Source organism: Spermophilus citellus, assembly GCF_964194105.1.
Source record: "Spermophilus citellus genome assembly, chromosome: 3".
Classification (NCBI taxonomy): domain Eukaryota; kingdom Metazoa; phylum Chordata; class Mammalia; order Rodentia; family Sciuridae; genus Spermophilus; species Spermophilus citellus.
This window is the reverse complement of record NC_138184.1, coordinates 16,413,833-16,427,733: the sequence shown is the minus strand read 5'-3', so window position 1 is coordinate 16,427,733 and position 13,901 is coordinate 16,413,833. Positions and strand designations below refer to the sequence as shown.

The window sequence follows — 13,901 nt, the reverse complement described above, 5'->3', positions numbered from 1 at the left end:
GGGCCAGGCCCAGGCTGAGGGGTTGGGGTTCCTCCCTCAGCAAGGGGCTCCGTGAGGCCCACGGCCTTCTGTGTGGCCTCAGCTGGAAGGTCACCTTGCCCTTTGCCTGCCACATGGCTGTTCCTTGTCTGTCCCATGCCTGTGACACCCGTGGAGACTCAGTTTCCTCTTGTGTAGCATGGAGAGGGACCAGTCTGGCCCGGTGTGCCCAGGGCAGAACACCCAGCACAAATGCTTGGATCGCCCCAGACACCAGGCCCCACCTTCTCATGCTAGTGGGGTCCTTCTGCAGTTGGGATGGGGACAGGAGCTGAATCGTCACAGGGCGGAAGGCTTGGCGGGAGGTGGACTGCGGATGTTTGTGTTGGGGAGAAGGAAGCATCCAGAGACGGGCCTGGAGAATGTCAGAGCAGGCGGGGGTCATGCAGGGACTTGGGGGGTGCTGGGGGAGTGGAGCTGGCCCTGCAGGGAAGGCTGTGCCCTGCCACCTCTCTCCAGTCTCCGTTTCCCCACCCGCCGCAGGATGGAGGGTTGTATTTCCAGCAGCCTTTCGGAGCCCTTTCCATCAGGGAAATGGACGGGGAGGCTGGACAGGCCAGTGGGTCTGCCCATCCCCTGTTGAACTCCGAGCCTCAGTGACCTTCCTCCTGATGGGGAGCAGGGCCCCCGGCATCTGTGACATCCCTTTTCCACTTCCTCATTTTACACCCCGCGGTTAGCGCGCGCCAGCCGCACCAGGGGGACGTGCAGAAGGAAGTGGCGTAAGACCAGGCTCTGTCCCCAAGGGGCCACCTCCTAAGCAGGGGAGCAGAGTCTTATCGGACTCCGTGCCTCAGTTTCTCCGTTTGTCCCATGGGTCACCAGCGAGCGGTCCAGCCACTGGGCGGGGTGGCTGCGCCCTCTCTCCCTTCCCGCTGGGCCCCGCCCCCGAGGCTGTCCAGAAAAGGTCCCGAGCGGCGACTGCTCGCTCCAGCCTCCACGCGGTCCTGGCCATGCAGGGTCCCCCTGCGCCAGCCCCGGCCCCTGGGCCCGGCTCCCCTCGGGGCTCCCCGCGAGGCTCCCCCGGGCTCTTCAGGAAGCTCCTGGTGAACCAGAGCATCCACCTGCAGCGGCGCTTCACGGTGGCCCATCCCCTGTGGTGAGGCGGGACGGGGGCTGGAGGGTCACCGGGCGGTGGGGCGGAGGCCTGAAGGGCAGATCCAAGGACAGCCGGGGCCTCTTTCCCTTCGCAGCGTCTCTGTCCCCCCCCCCCCGCCCTCGCTCTCCGTCAGTTTGTGACTCTCTCCCCCCCTCCCTCCCTCCCCATCTCTGTCTCCCTCCTCCACCCACCGCCTAGACACCCGCCCAGGGGACCGGCCCACTGTCCCTTCCCAGCTGTGTGGCCCAGAGCAGGACGGGCGGAGGCTCACGTCTCTCCTGACCCTCGCTGGCCTGGGACGGGAGGGTTGAGCGCCCTGGGGAGGGAGGAGAGGAAGGCTGCGTCCTTGGCCTCCCCACCCCGCGGTCATCCCAGCGCCAGCAACAAGATGATCTGGGGGCCTCACAATGAACCCGGGGTGTCCACCACCGAGCAAGACTCGATTTGATGCGGGCAGGATGTTCCGGACATAAGGAGAAGGAGGGCGAGTGTCCCTTTCCCAGGCTGAGAGTGGACCCCGTCCGCTCCCAGCCCAGTTCCCTGCAGCCCGGTTCAGCTGCAGCTCCTATGACGTCTACGGCTCTGGGTTCAAATCCCACTCTTCGCCAGGCAAATGTCACCTCGTGGGCCAGTGGGTCGAGGCTGGGTCTTGTGGGCGCCGAGTGTGGCTGGCACCCTGCCTTCTTTTCGCACCCAATTCATATCCACTTGGCAATCTGGCACCCAGAGGCTCGGAGACAGGAGGTCTCCTTCAAGGTCACATCGCCAGAGAGTGACAAGCTGGGCAGAGGGAGGTGTGACTGCGATCCCTGATGGTGCCATTTCAGACTGGACATGGGGTCCCGGGTCCCAGAGAGCGACATCAGGGTACCAGGCACCAATGAAGAGCGGTACCTTCCGAGGGCTCAGAGCGGGCACCCGGGGTACACGAAGGTGAGGCTGAAGCAGGACCCGGGCGTCTAGGCTGCCCCCAAACCTCCTTCCGAGGTCCGGGAGCCCTGAGTCCGCATGCCACCGGTCTGACCAATGGGCAGCCGCGCAGTTCCCAGAGCCAGAGCGACCTCACCCGCACCTCCCGCGTCATGGAACCACCGCCTGACCCGCCGCCCCCGGCTAAGTTTAGAGCAGAAAGAAAAACAGCACCCCCAGCCCCAGGAAAAGCAGGCGCTGCCCTTAACCCTCGGCGTCCGGGATTCGGACTCGAACACAGCACCCGACAGCTGTTCCCTGCCTCAGTTTCTCTATTTGTCCCCAGGCACGCTTTCCCATAACCTCTGGGGATCGGTGAAAGAGGGACAGGGGAGTCGCCATCTGCAGGTCTCCCCGCTCGGAGGGCAAGTTGGGGTATCCGCCGCCTGCCAGCAGCGTCTCCCAGCCCGCCACCACGCACGGGTGCCAAGGGCTCGGAGGGGTTACAAGCCACCCCCTATGTGACATCACGGAGAGACTCTGGTCTCCCCAGCCCTGGGGGACCTGTCGGAGCGCAGGAGCCCGAAGGAATCTGGCGGAAAAAGCCGAGGGCAGCCGAACTTCCCCGAGTGCGACTGGACTGAGCCGAATGTTCCCGACCTGGCCCGAGCGCTACCCGGACTTACTCGAAGCAGCCGAGCGTGTCCGGACTTCGCCGAAGAAACACGAACTCACTCGAACCTGCCAGGATTGCCGGAAGTATCCGAAGCTGATCGAAATCATTCCACCCAACTCCGGGTGAAGAGGTCCAACCCTCTGTGATCTGAGCCAACCAGACACGACCGAATCTGGCCCAGCAGAACCGAATCGTGCAGAATCCCCCACCCCCCCACTATCTGAGCCAAATGTTGCTGCCCCCTGCCCAGAGCCTCCTGGTGGGTGTCGATCTGGCCCTGCGACCAGGATAGAGTCACAGTGAGGGGACCAGGTGGATTCAGGCCCTTGGGCAGGAGCTCGGAATCTGGGCGGTGCTGATTTCTCCTCCTCTCAGCTGTCCCATCCTCATCTTCTCAAAAGCCCTTGACCCCCAAGGTCGCCTACATCTCAGCACTTTCTCTGACCTCTGACCCCAAGAGGAAGGGCATAGATCCCTCTGCCCAGGGAGCTGTGGTGGGGGTAAAACAAAGACCTGGAGTTTGAATGGAGCAGGGGGTGTTGCGGGTGACGGTGCTCAGGGTAAAGGTAGCAGCTTGTGCGAAGGTCCGGGGGCTGAAAGGAACAGGCTGAGTGCAAACTGAAGATGGGGCGTGGCCGACGGCCAGGGGGCGGGGCCGTGAGGGATGAGGGTGGAGCCTGGAGGTTTGGGACAGTTGCTGGGTGGCCTAAGGGTGTGGCTGGGTGGGGACTATGGTATGTGGAGCCCTGGAGAGTGTGCTATGTAGGCGGAGCTGACCCTTCCAGGTGGAAGAGCCCAGGGCCATTTTCACGCCAGGTGGACTTACCCTGGGACCTACCCTTAGTTCCATCTTTGCTATACAGACGCCCAGTCATGTTCTAGGACGCTCAGATGTGACCCCCTAGAGCCCTTGGGGACCGAGTTTAACACGCCCATATTAGGGACAGGGTGGTGAGGTGTAGGGAAAACACCTGCCCAAGGTCACACGGCTACTTTGAGGAACGTTGGACCCAGGACCTGGAGTCCAGGCCCAAGTGGGAAGAGTCGGGGTGGACACGCAGAGCAGGTGTGAGGGTTACCCGGTCCCTGTGGAGCCGGGGGCAGGTGGCCACAGTGCCACCAGGGAGGCGCCCACCGCCACCAGGCACCCAGCTGCCAGGGTCCTGTGCTCTGACCATTACCTCCTCTGCCTTCAGTTTTGACCTGGAAAATGGGCTGTCGCGTGGAAGGACTGTCCTGGACCCTCAGTCCGGGCCTGGCCTTGGACGTGGGGCTCAGGCCCCGGCCCCCCACAGCCAGCGGCGAGAGTCTTTCCTGTACCGCTCGGACAGCGACTATGAACTGTCACCTAAGGCCTTGTCCCGGAACTCCTCCGTGGCCAGCGACCTGTGAGTCAGGGCTGCTGGGGTGACGGCGCCCACCCTTCCTCTTCTCCACCCAGCCAGCTCCTTCTGGGAGCCATTTGAGCTAGATTTGGGGGTTTAAGTAGGAGTTCGCCAGGCCGTTAACTTATTCAGTGGAGCGTGCGGCAGAGGATCTCAGGTGATCTGCGTGCTCCTGGGGTTGGGGCGGGGCTGGCATTCTGGACACATTAAGGCCGATCATCAGCAAGTGAACAGATACTTTGATTTGAGCTTCCTGGTACCCGTAATGAAAAGAGAAATACGACCGTTTCTGTCCCGACTCCACTAAGATCCCCACTGCCCCTGGGTCTCGGTTTCCCCACTGGGGAAAAGCGGATAAAGCGAGGCGCTGGCGGGAGGCTGTGGGGTTCCCAGGGAGAGTGGGGGAGGAGGCCCGGGGCCAGATGAGGTCGGGAGGAGCCTCCAGGGGAGGTGCGCTCAGGCTGCAGACCTTCTCCTGATGGCCCGTCCCCCCCGTCCCCCGCAGACATGGAGAAGACATGATAGTGACGCCCTTCGCCCAGGTGGGTTCCTCCCCCACCCCCACCACGTTCAGGCTTCAGCTCCCGGCCACCTCTGACCACCTGTCACCCGACAGGTCCTCGCCAGTCTGAAGACAGTTCGGGGCAACGTGGCAGCCCTTGCCCAAGGCCAAGTCCATGGTGCAGTCAAGTACGCAGGGGTGGGGCAGGTGGGAGGGCGGAGGCAGAAAAGCAGGCGACAGGTGGCTGGAGCTGCAGCTCAGTGGGACAGCTCTTGCCTGGCATGCGCTAGGGCCTGGGTTCAACCCCAACCCCACAAGAAAGCAAGAGATTTTAAAAAGGGGAGACAAGTAGGGGCTGGGGCTCAGGCACCTTCAGGTGGGGTTGAGGGGCGGGGCCTGGAGGACGTGGGGGCGGGGCCAGGTGGGGGCTACCCCTGAGCCCACTGTAACCTCAGGCAGGCATCTGTCGGGAACCCTCCACCCAGCAGTCAGCCCCCTCCACCTGCAGGTAATGCCTGTTCCCACCCCTCCCCCACTGAGAGACAGCTGTCACTTCCTCTCTGCAGTGACCTCCCCAGCCCACTAGCTCTTGCACTGTGGCTATTGTAACCCTGACACCCCTCCCCCTCCTCAAAGAACCTTCTTGGCAAATGGAGTCCACCATTCCCATATTACAGATGGGGAGGCTAAGGCCCAGAGAGGGCAAGAGACACAGCCACTTACAGATAGATCTGGAACTGGGGTCCTGAGCAGCCCCAGTGGGAAGGGTTTCAGGGTCCAGAAGCAGAGATGGAGGCAAGAAGGGCACTGGGTCCTCTAGTAGGGGTGGGACAGGTCCCTGACCAACTTGGCCCTCAGAAGACTCTGGGCAGAAGCTGGCGCTGGAGACCCTGGAGGAGCTGGACTGGTGTCTGGATCAGCTAGAGACGCTGCAGACGCGGCACTCGGTCGGGGAGATGGCCTCCAACAAGGTGAGAGGGCCACCCGAGCCAGGGCAGGACTGCAGCCCCGCCCACGGGCCCTCCTCACGTCCTGCCCCCGCCCACAGTTCAAGCGGATGCTGAACCGGGAGCTCACCCACCTGTCCGAATCCAGCCGCTCTGGGAACCAGGTGTCCGAGTACATCTCCAGAACCTTCCTGGGTGAGCTGCGAGGTCACTGCCCGCGCAGGGTTGGAGAGGTCATAAGAAGGAGGGGGAAGGCAGGCTGCTGTCACCAACCCCAACATGCAGGGGACCGCCAGATGGCCCCATGGGACTAAGGCTGCACAGGGGGACTTCCAGAAGGAAAGGGCACTGCAGCTGGGGTTTTAAAGCATCGGTAGGAGTTTGCCAAGGAGGAGCTGGAGGGAGCCCAACACTTGGAGCTGCAGGTTGGGACATGTCAAGGACACTGGTGTGTTTGGGAAACGTGAGCCCAGGTGCTCAGGAACCAGGCCAGCCTGGAGCTCACTGAGACGCGCCCTCGCAGAGAAGGTAGCTAAGGGCCGGACGGGACCCTACTCCTCTAGCTTATCTTGGTCCAGATAAAAATGAGGGGGACCCAGGGCTTGGCTTGCTGCAGAGCCCGAGGCCAGACGGGACAGTCCCAGCTGGTGAACCGGCTTCTCGGGGCTCCACCACCTACAGACCAGCAGACGGAGGTCGAGCTGCCCAGGGCGGCCCCCGAGGAATCCCAGAGGCCCATGTCGGAGATCAGTGGCCTCCGTGGGCTGCCCCACAGCGCCAGCCTCTCTGCAGCCACTGTCCCACGCTTTGGGGTCCAGACCGACGAGGAGGGGCAGCTGGCCAAGGTGGGTCCCCGGCCTCGAGGTGGAGGCCCAGGCTTGAGCCCTGGCTCGGCGTGGGTGCTCCCTCCCGGGCCTGTGTCGGGGCGGTGAGCCCAGTGTGCCCCCTGGGGGTGGGTGCCACGCCTGGGAAGCCAGAGGGGTCAGCGCGGTCCCTCACATCTTAGGAGCTGGAAGACACCAACAGGTGGGGCCTCGATGTGTTCAGGGTGGCGGAGCTGAGCGGGAACAGGCCGCTGACGGCCATCATATTCAGCATCTTTCAGGTACTGTCCTGCCTTTGCCTTCCCAGGCCCTCAGGTTTCCTTCCCCTGATCCTGCCCCGAGTCCCAGGGACACTCATCTCTTCAAATCTGACATCCCTGAATGGGACAATGTGAGCAGGGTATTGAGGGATGAGTAGGAGTTCACTGGGCCAAAGATTTATCCTCAACAAGCCCAGCTCTGGGCCTGGGCCTGGGCCTGAAGGGACTCCATCAGGAGAGGACATCTGGACACAGACACCAGCAGTTCCGTGGGGATGTGAAGCAGGGGACAAGGACAGGGAGGGCAGGAAATCAGGGGAGGACGGGGGCACATGTGAGGTTGGGCAGAGTCCGAGGAGGAGCAGGGGCTGTGCCTGCGGCCCTGACGGGCCTGTGATGGACCAGGAACGGGACCTGCTCAAGACCTTCCAGATCCCGGCTGACACCCTGGCCACCTACCTGCTGACGCTGGAGGGTCACTACCACGCCGATGTGGCCTACCACAACAGCCTGCACGCCGCCGACGTGGCCCAGTCTGCGCATGTGCTGCTGGCCACGCCTGCCCTGGAGGTATCCGCCGCTGGGACGGCTGGGCAGGTGCAGGGTGCCGAGTGCCCGCAGGTCACCTCTCCCGCCCTGGGCCTCTCAGGCGGTGTTCACAGACCTGGAAGTCCTGGCTGCCATCTTTGCAAGTGCCATCCACGACGTGGACCACCCCGGGGTCTCCAACCAGTTCCTCATCAACACCAGTGAGTCTGGGGTGGGGGGGGACACTCGGGGGAGAGGGCGGGGCCTGCAGGGAGGGGAGGAGCCTGCAGGGAGGGGCGGGGCCTGTGGGATGGGCAGGGCCTGTGGGGATTGGCAGGGCCTGAAAGGATGGGCGGAGCCTGCAGGGAGAGGTGGGGCCTGCAGGGAGGGGCGGGGCCTGCCCCACAGCGACCACTGAGTGGTTTCAGGCCGACCCCAGCTCTGCTCTGAGCCCAGCCTTCCCTTGCACAAGCACTCAGGGACCTGGTACACAGTAGGTGCTCAATAAGTGAGAGAATGAGCTGAGGCAGAGCCCATTGGGCCCACTGATTTTTTTTTTGCGATACCATTGGTTGAACCGGGGCACTTTACCACTGAGCCCCACCCCCAGCCTTTTCTGTAATTTGGGGCCAGGGTCCTCATGAGTTGCTGAGGGCCTGGCTGCATGGTGGAGGCTCGTCTTGAACTTGTGATCCTTCTGCCTCAGCCTTCCCTGTCGCTGGGATCACGGGCGTGCACCATAGTGCCCTGCTTGAAACCTTAAGTTTGGGGAACTTTGAGGAGGCTGTGACAAGCAATTATTGGGCACCTGTTGTATGCAGGCCGTGGTGTGCTGGGGCTGAGAGCGGAGCCTTTCACTTAGCCTATGTTCTATTAAGACCAACGCTCGGCCCGTCATTCAGCCAGGGACAAGACACCCCCAGCCCTGCAGGGCCAGAGGAGCCCGGGCCTGGGTGGCTTCGGGGAGGCGGGCACTGGAAGGCGCCTTCGGGTCTCAGGCTCCCGGCTTTGCGCAGACTCGGAGCTGGCGCTGATGTACAACGACGTCTCGGTGCTGGAGAACCACCACCTGGCTGTGGGCTTCAAGCTGCTGCAGGCTCCGAACTGCGACATCTTCCAGAACCTGGGCGCCAAGCAGCGGCTGAGTCTGCGCAGGATGGTCATCGACATGGTGGGGCCACGGTGGCTGGGGGCAGGAGGAGCAGGGGCTCCCTTATCCTCTGCGCCCAATCGGGGGGAGTCGTGTGGACCCAGGCGTGTCCCCGCGCTGAGCCTCAGCTTCCTCATCTGTGAAATGGGGTGATGACATCCGAGCCCTGGGTGGGGTGGGACCATCCGTCTGGCTCCTCAGGCCATTTGTGTGTGAGCAAGTGGAGACGGCGCTCCTGGGGTGGGGGCCGCGGCTTTTTCTCAGCCTTACAGTAACATCCATCCGTTGGACTTTATTCAGTCAGGAGGACTCTGGGGAGTTTTGGGAAATTGTTTCTCATTTATTCATTTAACAAGCATTTATTGAGCTATCGTTGTGTGCTTGGCCTGTGCCAATCACCTAGCCAGTTCTGGCCTAATTTCTGAGATTCATGGTCCCTGGGGGAGATGGATCATATGACAGCCATATAGCATTTGAGAGGTGCAGATGGCGGAGGGGCCAAGGAGGGCCTCTAGTGTGGGGAACACAGGAGCCAGGCCCCTGTGGGATGGAGAGGTGTGTTCCTCACAGAGGGAACAGCATGTGTGGACGGTCTAGAAGAAGCCAGGGCCTGGGGTGAGGAGCGGCTGGGGTTTGGCGAGGTGAAGAGGGGCCTTGGTGGCGAAGCCACAGTAGGGGTGGCATTTGGTACAGATCAAGTGTTTGGGGAGAAAGTTTTGAGACTTGTATTCAGGTCTCGGAATGTGGCTGTGTGTGGCTCACTCCTGGGCTGGATCCACAGCTGTGCTGAGGGCTGGACTTCCTAACATAAGGCTGAAAATAGTCCTTCAGGGCACACAGTGGCCACGGGGATGTTTGAAAGCACCATGCCAGGTCCCCAGCTCCAAACCCTCCCATAGATCCCATGAACCTCTCCATAGGTGCTCCACCTCCCACCGCCACATCCTCTGCCCCCTCACCTCCATCTTTCTTGTCCTCACCGGCTCCAGCCCAACCTCCTCTGTGTTCACACCCAACTCATTCAACCCCAGGGCCTTTGCACAGGACATAACCTCTGTGGAGCCTTGGGGCTACCCTCTGGTGCAAGTCATCTCAGCTGCTGAGTGTCCTCACCCTTCCCCATACCCTGTCATACATGAGGGATGCTTGGCTGAGCCCAGTGAGCCCAGAGAAGGGGCCACTGATCGTGTCCCTCTTCTGAGCTGGTTTGCAATGAATCCTTTATCATACCCTCCCATTTCACAGATGAGGACCCGGGGACTGACAGCAGAGGGGTCTCAGTGGGGGTGGCCTCTAGAGGTGGGAAGCAGGGCAGATGGGTCCTCATGCTGTCACCCTCCCTGGCCTGTCCCCAGGTGCTGGCCACTGATATGTCCAAACATATGAATCTCCTGGCGGACCTCAAGACCATGGTAGAAACCAAAAAGGTGACAAGTCTCGGTGTCCTGCTCCTGGATAACTACTCGGATCGCATCCAGGTATGTGGCCAGGTGAGCCCTGGGGCCTCCGTTTCTGAAGTTCTTATTTAATTGCATTTATGAAGCACCAACTGTATGCCAAATCTGAAGAAATAATGTCACATGTCTCTGTTGTGGCCACTTCTTCTCCCAGGTCTGCTCCCCACCTGCAAGATGGTGTCTGTAGCTCAGAGCATTTCAGGGGCCTCTATCCCTAGCACAGGGATGGGGGGGTCCCACAAGTCCCTTGTCCACCTTCTCCAGAAGTCATTCTTGAACCACAGAATCAATTATCACCTAAGTTTAAATTCTCTCCATGTATTTATTGAGCAGCTACCATGTGTCAGGCCTGGACCTGGAAAGGTTTGGAGGTGGCGGGTCCGGCCAGTGCCCTCCTGTCTTGACCCCCCAGGTCTTACAGAACCTTGTCCACTGTGCTGACCTCAGCAACCCCACCAAGCCGCTGCCCCTGTACCGCCAGTGGACGGACCGCATCATGGCGGAGTTCTTCCAGCAGGGTGACCGGGAGCGCGAGTCGGGCCTGGACATCAGCCCCATGTGCGACAAGCATACGGCCTCGGTGGAGAAGTCCCAGGTCTGTGGGTGGCCAAGCCTGGCCCGCGGGGGTGGGGGAGGGAAAGCCGGAGCTGGGCCAGCCTGGGGTCCCCGACCAGGCACAGCTCGGTCCTGCCCTCAGGGGGGCGTCTGAAGAGACTTTGGAGGCTTACCAGGAGCTGGGGAATGGACGTCCAGGAAGAGGGACAGACATGGCCCAAGGCCTGACCTGCCACCTGCCTGTGTCACCCCAGGTGGGCTTCATCGACTATATCGCTCACCCGCTATGGGAGACGTGGGCTGACCTGGTCCACCCCGACGCACAGGACCTGCTGGACACGCTGGAGGACAACCGAGAGTGGTACCAAAGCAAGATCCCCCGCAGCCCTGTGGACACCGCGGTCAGCTCGGAGCGGGGTCCCCCCGACAGGTTCCAGTTCCAGCTCGCCCTGGAGGAAGCAGAGGAAGAGGAGGAGGAGGAGAAGGAGGAAGCCCTGGAGAGGGAGCCCTCAGGGTCACCTGACACTTAGCTCTAGTACCCAAGGCCCTAGGGGGCCCTGCCCCTGGACAACCAGGAGATTCCAGGCAGGCCCCACGTGGATCCCGGGGCAAAGTAATGACCAAGCCCTTTGGCACCCGACGGCCCTGGTGGGTGAACTTTCCAGAAGGAGGTTGCAGGGGGCCCTTGCTTCACGTTCCCACCTGCTGAGTCAGACAACCAACTTTTTAGTGATAGGTAGGTCTCAGGGTCCAATGGAGGCTGGGGTCCACTCTGACCTCAGGTTCAGCTGAAATGGCTCTACGGGGCTGGACGGGGGCAGCTTCTTACAGCACCCTTGGGCTCTCCCTCTGGACCTCTATCCCTAGTATGGAAAAGGGGGTCTGCCAGGCCCTTGTCCACCTTCTCCAGTCGTCATTCTTGAACCACATCTATCACTTAATTCTTTCTTTCTTTCCATGTATTTATTGAGCAGCTACTATGTGTCAGGCCTGTGCCTGCTCTGTGCTTCTGGGATAGCCCTGCACAAGGTAGGGAGGGAGTCAGCACCCCACAGGGGCCACAGGGGCCTCCCCACCCTCCTCTGCCAGGCGGTTCACGGCAGGAGAATGTGTACTTGAAGTGTTGGTGGGAGGGGTGCGATTCTCAGGGCCAAAGCTTCATGGAGACCCAATTCTGGCCTTGGAGCTGTGGTGGAGGCATAGGAAAAGGGAGGCTCTTGTTGGGGACCGTCTCTGAAGGCTGATTTAAGCTGCACAGCACTTGTTGAAATGGTTGCTGTTTTTTTTTTTTTTTTTTTTCTTTTCCTGTTGCTGGGGATGGACTGCAGGGCCTTGCACGTGCTAGGCAGGCACTCCACCACCCAGCTCCTCCCTGCCCCTCAGCCTCTGCGTTCTCTGACTCCCTGCCTCCGGGTGTACGTGTCTCCTGCTCCCTCTATTTCCCCACGCTGGGTCCCCCCCCAACCCATGTCTCCTTCTTGACAACAACAGAACTGCATTTCACCCTGACAGCTGGCCTCTGTGTCTCCTGATCCTCTGTCCCCAGAGGGAGGGAGCCCTGTGCTGCTGCCTTGCAATTCTTAGCTCCTTCTGGGCCCCTGCTCAAGGTCCGCTGAGGGTGTGGTGTCCGTGACATCCCTAAAAGATCTCCGACACGGGGCAGCAGTGAGCATCTCTCTGGGGCTCAGTAAACCCTCCAGACTTTAAGACACCCTAATTTACAAAACCAAGTGTCCTATCCAGGTGTGGTGGCCCTCGCCTGTAATCCCAGGGACTCAGAAGGCTGAGGCAGAAGAGTTGTGAGGCCAGACTGGGTCATTAGAGAGATCCTGTGACGAGATAGAAAAATAAAAAGGTCTGGGGGTGCAGCTCAGTGGTAGAGCACCCCTGGGTTCAATCCCTAGTACCATAAAAAAGCGCATGGCCCATTTCAGGAATGGGGAATGAGACACGGAGCAGCCCTGTCGCCTGCTCAAGGCCACGCAGCCCTGAAGCGAATAGCCAGCGGCGCCCCCTGGCGGTCGGAGCGGGAGGTGCACCGGGCGGGGCAGGCGAGCTCCGCGGTCCTCCGAGCTTGGCAGGGACCAGCTCGTCCTGGGCAAGCGGGCGTCCTACCGGCTTTGTGCTCAGGGCTCGGGTGGGGCCTGTCTTGCAACCCTTCCAGAAGCCTCCAGTATCCTCCCCGCCCCCACCCTGCAAATTTACACTCGATGCGCGTCATCGCCGCAGCCCCCGCGGGAGAACAGCGGCTTCATTCGTAAATATTATGACCACTGGCCACTCTCCAGCACCCAGGAGCGCTCGGCTTCCACCCAGGAAGAACTAAAAGGCATCTGGGGTCGTGAACTTGGTAGGAGTCCCTGCAGATTTTCCTCTGTCCTCTCTGGTAGTGCCGGGGATGGACCCCAGGGCTCCCCAGCAAGCGCCCCACCGCTGAGCTCCACCCGCTTCCTTCCAGACTTTCCAAAGGCAGAGACTTAGGGGACTTTGATTTCAAAATGTTCTCTCTCCACACTCCTTACAAAGTAGTATGTCTCTGCTGCAGCGGATTTGGGAATAATGAAACATAAAGAAGAAAATAAAGTATTACCACAATCCCAAAGCTGTCAATTGTCTTCCTTTAGTATTTCTACTTGTTTCCCTCTGGTCTTTTCCCCACCTGCTTATGACAACGCTCACATGGGGCTGGGGGTGGGGCTCAGGGGCAGAGCACTTGCCTGGGGTGCTCCAGGCCCTGAGTTCCATCTCCAGTACCGCAAATAAATAAATAAATAAATAAATAAAATAAATAAATAAATTGAAGCCTGTGCAGTGGCTCAGGAGGCTGAGGCAGGAGGATCTCGAGTTCAAAGCCAGCCTCAGCAATTCAGGGAGGTGCTGAGCAACTCCACAAGACCCTGTCTCTAAATGAAATTCAAAATAGGGCTGGGGATGTGGCTCAGTGGTTAAACATCCCTGGATTCCATCTCTGGTATCTGAATAAATAAATACAAATAAATTTTAAAAATCATATGTTCTCTTCCAATTTGGGGCCCAGGGCATCCCTCTGTCTCCCTCTTACTGATTCCACTCAACTCCTTGAAGGCACCTGGCTCTGTCCCCCTCAGGGCTTCTGCATATACAGTAGTTACCACCAGCAGCGTCCCTCCTAGTCCCCACCCTCACCCTTTGGGTCTCAGCTGTGCATGGTCCCCTCCTAGAAGCCCTCCCAGGTCTTCTACCCCAGGCTGGCCGCAGCAGAAGCTCCCCAGGCTGCGATCCTTTGGCCCGAGCCTGCTAAGCTCCAGTCCGTATTCCCCAGAGGCCTTGGCCAGGTCTGCCTTGCCCACCTTGCTGCTGGGCTCTGCAACTTCGGGAGGGCTTTATCTATTTATTTATGGCACTGGGGATTGAGCCCAGGGCCTCCACCACTGAGCTCCACCCCAGCCCTTTTAGTTTTTATTTTGAGACAGTGTCCCACTAAGTTGCATTGGCTGGCCTCAAACTTGCAGTCCTCCTGCCTCAGCCTCCCTAGTTGCAGCAACTACAGGGATATGCCACTGTGCCCAGCCTCAATAAGTCCTTTAAACT

The 13,901-nt window shown here is 60.4% G+C and overlaps 1 protein-coding gene across 11 annotated transcripts; it reads left to right on the top strand.

Annotated features, from left to right (window-relative positions):
* Positions 1–941: 941 nt before the first annotated feature.
* Positions 942–12,535, top strand: PDE4C (phosphodiesterase 4C). Of its 11 annotated transcripts, XM_081284221.1 has the most exons (16): positions 999–1,138; positions 2,394–2,982; positions 3,920–4,111; positions 4,614–4,650; positions 4,725–4,798; positions 5,066–5,118; positions 5,469–5,581; positions 5,659–5,752; positions 6,239–6,402; positions 6,564–6,662; positions 7,047–7,211; positions 7,291–7,390; positions 8,072–8,340; positions 9,675–9,797; positions 10,189–10,371; positions 10,586–12,535. In XM_081284221.1, the coding sequence occupies exons 4-16, from the start codon at positions 4,627–4,629 to the stop codon at positions 10,859–10,861; spliced, it is 1,737 nt and encodes a 578-aa protein (XP_081140347.1). In that variant the 5' UTR covers positions 999–1,138; positions 2,394–2,982; positions 3,920–4,111; positions 4,614–4,626; the 3' UTR covers positions 10,862–12,535. The 11 variants fall into 11 exon arrangements, 9 of the variants coding, with proteins under 9 accessions (XP_081140345.1, XP_081140342.1, XP_081140346.1 ...); XR_014020836.1 differs by lacking the exon at positions 2,394–2,982 and having other exon boundaries at positions 942–1,138; positions 10,224–10,371; positions 10,586–10,720; XR_014020837.1 differs by lacking the exon at positions 2,394–2,982 and having other exon boundaries at positions 942–1,138; positions 9,675–9,809; positions 10,224–10,371; positions 10,586–10,720.
* Positions 12,536–13,901: the final 1,366 nt, after the last annotated feature.

Excerpts from the sequence above, each read along its gene's own strand:
- PDE4C (XM_081284216.1), top strand. The coding sequence starts at position 993 with ATGCAGGGTCCCCCTGCGCCAGCCCCGGCCCCTGGGCCCGGCTCCCCT. Across the intron at positions 4,112-4,613 it reads TCCTCCGTGGCCAGCGACCT|ACATGGAGAAGACATGATAG; the intron begins GTGAGTCAGGGC and ends CGTCCCCCGCAG. Across the intron at positions 7,391-8,071 it reads CCAGTTCCTCATCAACACCA|CCAGGGACAAGACACCCCCA; the intron begins GTGAGTCTGGGG and ends CCCGTCATTCAG.